Raw genomic sequence first — 12,404 nt, forward strand, 5'->3', positions numbered from 1 at the left:
TGTGCTGAAATATGAACCATAAAAGCATCAACAATCCATCATCATATCCACACTTCAGCTAAATATCATTATCACTCATCACTCCTTGATTTAGTATGAATTTGTGTAATTTAAGTTGCATAATCAAGAATTCAGACATTTCAACTATGAAAACCACCTTTTAGCATGCGGGGGAACATTCTCATTATTAAATCAAGCACTAAATGGACAGACCTTGTGCAGATACATTCACAGACATAATAAGACCGTATTGTCTTGATTGAAAGCACCAGCATTTTCACTTCAAGGACTGTTTTTGCAAACTCATAACCAGTGTTGGGGAAAGTTACTTTTAAAAGTAATGCATTACAATATTGCGTTACTCCATAAAAAGTAACTAATTGCGTTACTTTTTTTGGAAAGTAATGTGTTACGTTACTTTTGCGCTACTTTTTAAATCTGGACAGGGCTTGCTTGTTTGTTTTTCAAATAAAAAAGTTATATTTTTGGCAAATATAAAAGCCTTTTCACACCAAAAGTGAAATGAATAAGCCTCAGGCTGAAGGGAAAGTAAATGTACGTCCGTACAGTAGAATGCAGAAGAAGACATTTCAACACATTTCATTAATGCATATTCATATTTATTTTAGAACTACAGTAACATCTTCTGATTTCTCTCAACATGGGGACAGGAGAGCTGTCAAACAATAAATTGGGGAAAAAAAGTAACTTGCGTTTCTTATTTGAAAAAGTAACTCAGATATTCTCTTGTAAATTAAAAAGTAATGCGTTACTTTACTAGTTACTTGAAAAAAAGTAATCTGACTACGTAACTTGCATTACTTGTAATGCGTTACCCGCAACACTGCTCATAACGCATTTTATCCATTAGTGTTTAAGAAGCTTTTTCTTCAGAACAAACCCCCAAACAGCTCAGTAAGTGGCATAATCATCAAGTATTTTCACTTCTGATGAAGAGTCACATTATTACACTTCTCATCCTCATGTTGTTCATAAACTTTCTGATTTTGAAAACTCTTATGTCCCCAGAGGTGTTTTTTTGTTTTGTTTTGTTTTGCACGGGTCAGTAGCCATAAGCCATCCATCTTTGCAAAGGCCTGTATTTATCTGAGTGATTAAGATGTGGCGACCACAGCAAAGCCCGGTTTGCCCGCAGTGCTCAAAGCCCAATTATAGCAACAACACAAATATTGACTCGCAGAACACCACGCTTCAGCATAATTAAATGGAAGATCATACTTTTAAATGGAAGTATATGAACAATTAATAAGCTAAGGCCACCAGCAAAATGGAATAAAGATTTTTTTTGCTTATTTTTGCATTTTTTATTTACGCCGTGTGTCAGGCGGCGCGTGCTTGCATTCTTATGCAAATGCATTACGATGAAACCCTCAGAGGTCAAGCAAAAACCTCTCCATCTGAAAATGAACACGGCTCAGAATGAATGCTCCCCATTTATCATTTTTTTTCTGTTGGTTTATTCATGTGTTTTGTTCAGCGACAGAGCTTGTTTGCGTTTGATGTGTTTGGTTAATTGGAAACAACCTCAGGAACTGAAGTTAATGAATTAATTAATTCTGCAAGCAATGTTAAATTACTGGTAGTCAGCATGCTTGCAGAAAGAGAAAGAGAGAGGTAAGAAATGAGAAGCAGGGATATAAAAACTCTCTCTGCTTTTCAACCTTTTCAAGTGTTTGTACAGAAATGGGAAATGCATTTTACTACTATACTAGTCAGTGTTTGCTTTATCTCAGCACATGCCGTGCAGCATCAGCAGTCTTCTGCCAACTCCAGCGCTGTCAGAAACACTTCAAAAAAATAAAAAATAAAATAAAAACACTCATATCCTAGTTTTTTAGAAGAGATTGTTTTGGTCTCAGTACCAATTATTTTTTACTGTATAAAATGAAATATCCCTTAAAAAAGTGTTAATATTGGTGTGAACTGCATAAACCCAGCAATATGCAGCATTGATAAAATAACATATGCTGAATAAGAAAACTGACAGTTTTGTAAATGCACAAACATCATTCCCATGTTCAGAATGTGAGTGTTTGGTTTTGTCTCATGCATTGCAATGGTTTCATGCTCTCAGTAGCCAACGACTGAACACACAAAACACTAGTACAACATAATCAACAATTCAATTCAACCCAAACTATGCATTACACCATATAGTTTGATTGGATGTACAGCGTTTTACATAAACAACAAAAGATATGGGAAATGTTTTCTTCTCTCTTTTAAAAGTTGATAAGTCTATTTAATTTGTTAATTAGCTTTTTTTCCCCCAGGTTACAGCTTTATTGTACAGTGCATGCACTTACAGTCCACTTCCCCAAGAAATTACTAAGCAATATAAAGTAACTAGATGGACTACATGTACATAAATAAACATCATAATTCAGAAGTAACCGGTTATTTTCTGTTCTGTTTTGAGCCCCTCATCTGAACGCTCTGTGTGAACCGGTGTGGTGGATTGTAAACTCAGAAGTAAACGATCACTGCTGTGATTGGCTAACAGTTGTGTTTGTTTGACAGCCTACAGCCTTCAAAGATGGACGCTGCTGTGATTTAGGTCAAAAACGCGTAAATACTCAGTTCATATCAAACAAAGCAATAGTGATCACGTAATAAAAAAAGTTACTCACTTGTGTGGTGCGACATTACTGTCAGATCCAATATAGTCGCACAGCATCATCTTTTAGATTCAATCTTTCTGAAAATCCTGCGTCGAACTGTGCCTTGTTTGGAAACAAATATGAATAAATCCACGGTATTGCCACGATACTAAGTTTGTATCAAACAAGCAGGACTACGAAGATGAAGATAATTCCAAACAGGCTTTAATAAATCCACAGTATGACCCAAGCGGCGAGAAGAGCATCGGTGACACTTTAGAATAGGGAACACATATTCACTGTTAACATTTTTTCCTGAACAAACCCCTAATTTGCTGCTTATTAATAGTCAGCAAGGTAGTTGTTAAGTTTAGGTATTGGGTAGGATTTAGGGATCTAAAATATGGTCATGCACAATAAGACATTAATATGTGCTTTGCAACTACTAATAAATAGCCAATATGCTCGTAACATGCATGCTAATAAGCAACTAGTTAATAGTGAGAACTAGTCCTTAAAATAAAGTGTTACCAGAGCATCCAACCAAAGTGTAAACAATACCCGACAACTAAGGGGTGAAAGGCATGAACTTAAATACTGAAGTCAATGAGGTGTGCACAGCTGAACAGAATGGCACAAATTAGCAACCATGACAACAGATACTTAGGGAAGACGGTGCAAACTGAAAACAAAGTCAATGTGTGTGTGAGTGTGACAGGTATGAAGTGAACAAAGGAGGCGATCTGGATCTTCAGTAAAAATAAAATTCATCCAGTCTTTCCTAATGTTGGGATCTGATGGAAGGCGATGCAAAGATGTGTTTTTCAACAGCTTAGCACTGCACAGCGTCTTGTTGTCTGCGGAGCATCTTTATCGTTTGGTTTCTGCGTAGACCTGCGTTTGCCTCTCATTATTTACACTACATGCGTGAATCGTTGGGCGGAGCTAAACAGGCAGTGCTGTAGAATCGTTAGGCAGTGCTGTAGAATCGGTGGGCGGGGCTAAACAGGCAGTGCTGTAGAATCAGTGGGCGGAGCTAAACAGGCAGTGATGTAGAATCAGTGGGCGGAGCTAAACATGCAGTGATGTAGAATCGGTGGGCGGGGCCAAACAGGCAGTGACGTAGATTCGGTGGGCGGAGCTAAACAGGCAGTGATGTAGAATCGGTGGGTGGGGCTAAACAGGCAGTGATGTAGAAGCAGGCGTTGATCTTCTTCTGCGGAGGCGGAATTTAGCCACACCATTACGTCATAGAGCGGCACATTCCACAAGCTGTCGTTTTGGCAGATTAGCTTCAATATAAGCTGCTTTTAGACTTAACGAGAAATATTTTAGTTCTGAGGATGTTCTTACAGGATTTTTTATTTTTTACAATGATACCATGAACCTTATATGTCAAAAGATCAAAGGAATTTAGATTTCTCAGTTTATGACCCCTTTAAAACGGGTAGAGTCATGGTTGGGTTCAGGGTTAGTTCCGTGGCTGTAACCAGGGTTTGAAAATGAGTGAGGTCTGAGGTGGCGCTAGATTTGTGCTATTATAACACCTACAAATAAAACTCATACACTAAAAACCTTAAAAGGGACAGACATGTAGATGTTTGTGAAAGTTGTTTTCTCTGTTTTGGGGAGATGGACATAGTTAAATTAGACCATATTTATTGCATTAAATGTGTGTAATTTCATCATTTGTTTATTATTCATGCAACAATACTTATTACTGTTATATTTCATTAATAAGCACTGCTATGTAGATGGTTACACATTGTCTAGTGCACTTATGAATGTTTTTAGCTCGACTTTGTGAAAGTTTAACTTCTATACTGAATGAAATAGCATAGACTTCTTCATGGCCAGTGTTTGCATATTTCATTTCAGTAACTTAATTGTTCTAGAGATCTGTGTACTAGTGTTAAATGCTACTGTTTTTGATAGTGTTGATAATGTTTCTGACAGATAATATCATAATTTTATTTTATACATTTTTTTTTTTTGCATTAGCATTTGCCTTATCCAATGTGGAATCTTGTCAACAATAACCTGTAGGCTTTTTTGATTACTCTCAGTTTTGTGCTGACGATGTAGTGTTGATATTGCTATGAAAACAAATAAACTGAAAAATAAATAAACCAAAATTTGTTGAAATCTTTTGTAAATAAGATAAGATAAAGATGTCGCTAACCCTAAACCGCAACGTTTGTCTGAGAGCTGTGTGCTATGTCTCATGTGTGCTATGCGGAAAACAGCCTCATGTGGCATATTCTGCTTTCAGTGCCGATCCTAGACTTCTGGGGGCCCTACGCAGAACAGTGTCGGGGGGGGGTCGATCCGATTCGTGGCGATTCGAGACGTGTTTCACTCCGTCTCGAATCGCGCTCGCAAAAAGCGCTTGAGAAACAGTGTCTCTTCCGCGGCTCGGTGCGCTTTCAACTCTTTTTTTTTTAGTCTCAAGCAAGACTGTACGACATTCACGTTACATGATTTGACAGATGTTTACGTAGAAAGGGCGACAGCGCACCGCATTAAAATAAATGATCATTCATGTTTTCATAACCGCTGGCCAAATTCAAAAACGAAACTAAAATTAAATCATTTTTGAGAGCAAGGGGCCCCCTGGTGTTTCAGGGGCCCTATGCAGCTTGCGTATTTTGCATATAGGGAGGAGTCTGCTTTTTCCAAATAGCTGGCATTGATGCATTTCCGCAGTAATCTCAATTGCTATGTGCCACATAAGAAAAAACATCTATAGGTTTTGTGCACATTTATCTACGTTTATGTTGTATACTTGGTCCAATAATTGCTTTTTACAGCTATATTTTAACAATAGAACCATTTTTGCACTAGTTTTCAAGGGAAATCAACTTTCCTCAACACTTCTGCCCTGCTTTCTCAACACTATTCATGTCTCTGCATTTAAATGTCAGCAGTCAGTCTTCCCATAGCTCATAGCATTCACTACCGCCTAAGTTTCCCCAACTTCCATACACACCGAGCCCTAATGAGATGACTTCAGCCTGTAGCCATGCTGGATCATTGTTAGATCCCTTTTTCTCTCTTAAAAAAAAAAATGAGTCTAGCACCAAGATGTCTCTCTTTCTCTCTCTCTCTCTCTTTTGCAATCTGCCCTATTTTCTTCCACATGTTGTGTTGGTAAAGAAGACTAAGTTTCCCTTCCATACACACCGAGCCCTAATGAGATGACTTCAGCCTGTAGCCATGCTGGATCATTGTTAGATCCCTTTTTCTCTCTTAAAAAAAAAATGAGTCTAGCACCAAGATGTCTCTCTTTCTCTCTCTCTCTCTCTTTTGCAATCTGCCCTATTTTCTTCCACATGTTGTGTTGGTAAAGAAGACAAATCATCTGTTGTGGCCCCTGCCGCTGTGTTCAGATATGAGAAGGGTCTCAAATCCACCCGCGGCATCTCGACCTTCATCACAGCTCTGTCTGATACTCTGTGTTTAGTAAGATGGATCTGACCGTTCTCTGACTCTTTTCTCTTGTTCCCTGCAGTCCCAGGAGGCATTGCACCTGAATCTTTAACCTTCACCCCATTGGACGATATGATCTTTCTGAAGTGGGAGGAGCCGCTGGAGCCCAATGGTCTGATCACACAGTATGAGGTAAACTAACTAACAAACGTGTGTCAGGTCGTAACTGACATATAACTAAATAACTGTTATAGTAACCTGGTGCATATCAATCTAATATTATGACTTTAAACTATCCTGAAATAATGTTTATACCATGATGTTTATACCATGTTTTAATGTGATACAGAGGCAGCATAAATATATTTAAATATATCATCAAAACTGACCCTTTACTACCCTTGTGAAAAAGATGAACACTTTAGTGTAGTATTTAGTATTTAAAAAAGATTAATATAGTAAAAAAAAAAAAATAAAAAAAAAAAAAATATATAAAAAAGGAAGTACCACCCATAATATATAGAATACATATTATTATGCTCTATATTTTATTTCAAGACTTCTGAAGTTGCATGATAAAAAGGCTTGAAAACCCGGATTACAGTTTTTTTTTTTTTTTTTTTTTTACATTTCAGATTTGAAGTACACTACAAGTGCTCATTCAGTACAATTAAGAGCACTTCTTTTTCACATGGGTATTAGCAGACAAGGCCTTTTTGGTGTTTTCCAATGTGTGTGTGTGTGTGTGTGTGTGTGTTTATTGCTTATTTTAATTATCTGCTTATTTAAATTATTTGCTTCGTTAGTTATTGAATTGCAATGTTAATAAAAGGGTCAAATATTGGCGCAATGTTGTGAAAAATGAATTGTGATCCTGTTGTATTTGATGATGCCACAATTTATGCCGCATTTGATTCTGTGGGGTGAGGCATATTTTAGTTTAGCTGTTGTGCAGAATCACATTTACACAGAATTTGAAGGTGGCTGGGTAGAGACTGGTTCAGGGATTGACTAAACTTTCAGGGTTTGTTTTTTATCCCTCATCCTCACTCTCAGTCAGCAGTCATTAGTGTGTGTACTGTAACTCTCTCCACCCTTCACAGAGTCTAGGTGTTCTTATGCTAATCTTGTTGTAGTTCATTCTCCAGGCTTCAATTATTCGAGGGACAAACATAATTGCTTATTTGCCTTGCCGAGGCTGTCGGATGGGGCGATTGTGTGTAAGTGCTTTAGTCTGGTAATATTTCACTGCCTCAGCCCTCTTCAATTACCTCAGCTGCCAGCATGTACACATGTAAGTGTCTGCTCACGCTCAGCGCTCGTTTGGGAGTGACGTGTGTAGCTTTAGTTCACTCTGGTGTTAGTTCTGTTGATGGATTTGGTAATGATTTCTCAATGGTGGATTTGCCGCACCAGCATTTTAATAAAAAGTAGTTTCAATGGAGTGTGTAATTTCTGTTGATGGATCTTGCAAGTAATAATGAGGTTTCTCTCAGGGGCGTAGATTACGCGGGGGACGCGGGGGATGTGTCCCCCCCACTTTTAATATCACGTAAATTCATCCCCCGCCTGCTCAGCTGAGGTAACGTTTAGATATTGTTGGTCATTAATGTTGTATTAGAGCAGTAGTTCTGAACAAACAATGAGTGTTATTTGAACAGTCGGCTGACTGACGAATTCTGCCGTCATTTAATTACTGATGTTCCAAACTCCAATCTGGACACAAAAGGACAAATAAAGGACAGAATACAATGAATACAAAAGGACCAAGTTTATAAGACTTGCTACATTCTGTGTCTTCTGATGTCATATCATAGATATCATAGCTTGTACTCTGTACTCTCTCAATTGTTTGTGTGTAACACAATTACATATGTTTTCATTTCATCATTAATGCGGACATAACACACACAGTTTCTGTCAATCTCGTGTTAATCTTGAGTAACTATAGAGTAGTATTGCATCATTCATATCTCAGAAGAGCCTTTAGTTTTATCAGATTTAGAAAAGAAAGATACAGCTTTACGCTTCTCTCCGAAAACAGCCGAGCTCCTGGAGGCGTGCCGTGGGTGGAGCTAAATAGTCACGAGTATGCAAAGCTTTTGCGTAACGATCGTCTGCAAGCTGTGACATCGACATAAAACAGGAACAAAAACTTAATTGACTTAAATGTTATTTAATTTGTTTACAGGGCCATGCTCGAAAAAAAACTTTTTAGAAACTTATACGAAGCCTGGAGGAGTGTCCTTGTCACAGAAATATGTCATACTTCCAACTCTTTAACAGTGTAAATAAGTCAGAATGCATGGAATAGCATTAGGCCCCCCCTTTTAATATTCTCATGCATTCTTGTTGTGACCCTATTTTCCCTGATGGCTCTTGGCTTCCAGCAACAGTGATTTCATAAAAATGGGAAATTAGTCATTATCCATTATTATCATTTAAAGTTTTTGGGGGGAATCTTGAATAGGAAGCTACTGATTTTTAATCTTGAATAGGAAGCTAATGAAGCATCTAGCGTTAGTTCTGGCAGGTCACATGAGTCAAGCTTGCATAGGCTGACTCTCAGCTGATCCACATCTACCTAGGAATATGACGCCTATCACGGCATTCCTATATAAGGTCTATTCAGTATTATTCAGCAGCTTTATCGCTTGCTCAGGAGCAAATTACCCTCCTCCATCCCCAGCTCCTCCTTTCATGGCTGCATGGGAGGGCAGGGAGTTTTTTGCCCAGAACAGAACCATTCCGCCAATCCAAATTGTATGATAAGTGTCAATCATTTTGATAGTTGTCCTGACAGAACTGTATTCATCATATGTCAGATTTATGTTTTCATGTCTTCAAAAGTCAGAATAAATAATTTCTACTTAAATCAGCTCTTTCATCAGTAGTATGTTCATAATTTCTAATGGAGCAGTGGCTCAGATGAGAGCCAAAGACAGAGAAAGCAGAGAAACTGAACTGAGAACTGCTTTAAATTCAAATTCAGTTCTAGAATTGAATTTGAACTGATATAATGAACATTATACAAAATTGCAGTTCCGTTTTAATGTAAGGAAAAATAATCAAAATTCTAAGAAATGTAAAACATGTCATTTTTAATTAAAAGCAGAGACACACTTTTAATGTTGTCTTGATAAAGCCTTGTTTGGAAGTTTTCAAAAAAGTTTAAAAAGCTTGACATTTTAGGTTTATTTACTGGTAACAGAAAGAGCGATAGGTTGATATGTTGCAATGTCTTAATATCAGTAGCTTTACAGGAACCATGCATTAATGTCTTTGAGCTCTGGGAGCTCTGTAAAGCAGGGCAAAGGTGAATTAATGGAAGAAAAAAAAAAAATATATATATATTTATATATATATATATATACAGATTATATATTCAGTTAACAGATTCAGTTCAAACATGGAATTTCATTTAAGATGACCTTATAGAATGTTAGTATAAGGTCATCTTAAATGAAATTCCATGTTTGAACTGAATTTGAGCATCTGTTATTCACATTAAACTTCAATTAACATTTCAAGGTAGATGTCTTCAGTTCTGTTGAACACTTTTTTCTGCATCAAATTTAAACAACCTCTGCTTCTGATATCTCTTTTTTGTGTGTAATATAACCACAGTATTTCAGATCAAACATGTTGGATCTGAAGCAAGTGGAGGGGCTAAGCGTTGTTGAAACCTTCTTGCCTTTGCAAGTTCTTTTTCAATATTTTTCATCTGAGTTAATTGTGAGTCACACTTTGTAGGTGGCTTCCTCAAATTCCCTGAAGAGTTTTCCAGAGTGAGGGCGGCGGCAAAGCAGTTTCAACACATTCTTAAAACAGCGTGCAGTGGAGACATTCATTTTAAATCTGAAGTGTGAACGACCGGTGCTAAAATCAGGGGTTTCATTACACCTTAATGTGTTTATAGGTGTCTGTAGGGATGCCATCCACGTCTGAAGCTCTTCATGTTCCACTTTGACTTCTACATCTGAGACAGACATATTTAACTGCTCTAAAAAGAAAAGTACATTTTATTATACATAATTTTCTTATACATAAAAAAAGATCTTTTCAGGGTTCATCAAGTTTCTAATGAAGTTGACGATGCGGACTTGCCATCTGCTCCTTTCATTAGGGGTGCTGAAATTAATTGTTTCATCGATGCATTGATGTGGATGTGGACGATTCTGCATCGATGCAGTAATAGACCATAATCGATTATAGCCTACTGACGTCATTCGCAAACGTGCTTGTCATGCGAGTATTAAAAAATGCACCCACTATTTTTAAATCCGAGATCTGGGCACATTTTGGAAAGCTTAGTGCGGAAAAACAAAAAAACATGCTCAGAATCGATTCTGAAATGTGTGTGTGCTAGCGACAATCGCTGCGGGCTTCAGTGCACAGGATCTGCGCTGTGAGACACATGCGCATTGCTTGACAGTGTGTGCTTCCACCCACTGTTATTGCAGTGTTTTTCTTTAGATGTGCTTTCATTGACGCCGTTTGGAATGCAGTACGTATTAGATGCATGAAACTTACGTACTGACAGACTTTTGACGTTTGCTTTGTGTTTGTTCTCCTGAAGCTTGATCGCGGCTGTGGTTAAATGCACTTGCATCTCCGAATTGATGTAGAAACAGTGAGTGATGTTTTCAGAACAGGACAAAACATCTGATATGTCGAAATAGATCTGTGCATTAGTGTGAATGCAGCCTGTTAAAGCTGCCACTGGCTATGATCTCATCAGTAATAATCAAACAGCAATAAAGAAAAACCCATAACTATGATTGTCTGTAAACTTTCGGATACTTAAAGGGGTCATGGGATGCTACATGCACTTTTGAACTGAAATGTGTGTTGGCAGTGTGTGTACACAACCACCCTATAATGATAAAAATCCACCCAGTGGTTTTTTTTTTAAAAATCTGGTCAAATCTTTAACCCTTTCTCAAATCGAGCCGATCTCAGATGCCTGTCTGTGTGACGTCACACAGACAAGGCCCCTCCCACAATAGTTTGATTGACAGTAGCGTTTCAACACAGACTGAACTGGTGTCTTACCTTAGACCCGCCCTGAGTGAGCGTCATCAGTCCACCATTGTATTACAACTGGAGCAGATGTAGACAAGAATGACTCCTAAGCGATTGAGGTGTTCTGTTGTTGGATGTAATAATGAACATAGCAGTCGTCATTTACTCCTGACATCTGAGCCGCTGAACTCGCAGTGGATTACATTTGTTTCTGAAGGGAATGCGCCCCCGATCTACATAAATGCGACTATGTTCGCGCGAATCATTCGTGATCCAGCCTCATCTACAGAAGAAGTGAGTATAATGTTTTGTAATGAATCTTTGCAAATCGCCTTTCCTAATAATGTGCTAATTAGCAAGTTTCACGATGAATGCGGCTAAAGTAAACAGTCCCTCAGAGCAGCTTGGAAGAGAGGGGCGGGGTCAGCAGAGCTCATTAACATATAAAGGGAAATGCTACAAAAATGGCTTGATCTGAAAAGAGCTGTTTTTGACAGGGTAAAAGAGGTGTTTTTTACACTACCATTGAGAAATTTTAACCAAACTATTTTACAGACTTTTCATTAAGACCCCAAAAAATCATATCAACTTGTGGAAAATGGGCATCCGGTGACCCCTTTAAAGCACTCTCAGATACTGAAAGTATCTTTTTTTAATTGTCTTTTCCCCCTTTTATTACTTTATATTGGCTTGTATGTTTTGAAGCTATAATTAGTTGGTTAAGTTCTTAACAATTGTTTGGATTTTTTATTAATTTGTAATTATTTTAAAAAGTAGCTTGCTTATATAATTGAATAAAAATGCACAAAATAAATTTGATATAATCACGATGTATATCGAATCGAATTGTTGACTTGATAATCGTTATCGAATCGAATCGAATCGTGAAACCAGTGACACATCCCTACCTTTCATATGGATTACATTTTTGTTTTTGATTTAAATGGGTTCATTTTAAAGTCGACATTTTAAGCAAGGCAAGTAGCGTATACGCTGAGTTTTGTTAATTTTTGCGACATGCTCCAGATCATGGAGACCGATACGGCAGAAAGCGCATCTTGTTTGTTTTCTTTATTTCATTAAAGCACAATGTCTTGATGATATTGTGAGTGTATGCAAATAAGTAATTGCGCCGGCGCCTCTATGTCATGCGGTAGTGCACTTCCACAGCTTCCACAGATTCTTTTGATATGCGACTAATAGTGCACATTTATCTAGTTAACATTAGAGTGAGCAGCCATTTAAAGTCGCTACTACTTACAAGTTTCACTTTCAAATGATAAGCCATATTGTCGGGGGGGGGGGGGCATTTTTATCATATAATGGAGA

At 37.7% G+C, this 12,404-nt stretch overlaps 1 protein-coding gene across 1 annotated transcript in view; it reads left to right on the plus strand.

Annotated features, from left to right (window-relative positions):
* The window catches only part of LOC107732911 (receptor-type tyrosine-protein phosphatase U-like), a 297,899-nt gene that overhangs the window by 202,498 nt on the left and 82,997 nt on the right, over positions 1-12,404 (plus strand). Inside the window, exon 9 of the mRNA XM_016544352.1 lies at positions 6,133-6,242. Coding sequence (XP_016399838.1) covers positions 6,133-6,242 — 110 coding nt within the window. The remainder of the gene's footprint in view (positions 1-6,132; positions 6,243-12,404) is intronic.

Source organism: Sinocyclocheilus rhinocerous, unplaced genomic scaffold (assembly GCF_001515625.1).
Source record: "Sinocyclocheilus rhinocerous isolate Xijiao unplaced genomic scaffold, SAMN03320098_v1.1 scaffold1300, whole genome shotgun sequence".
Taxonomy (NCBI): domain Eukaryota; kingdom Metazoa; phylum Chordata; class Actinopteri; order Cypriniformes; family Cyprinidae; genus Sinocyclocheilus; species Sinocyclocheilus rhinocerous.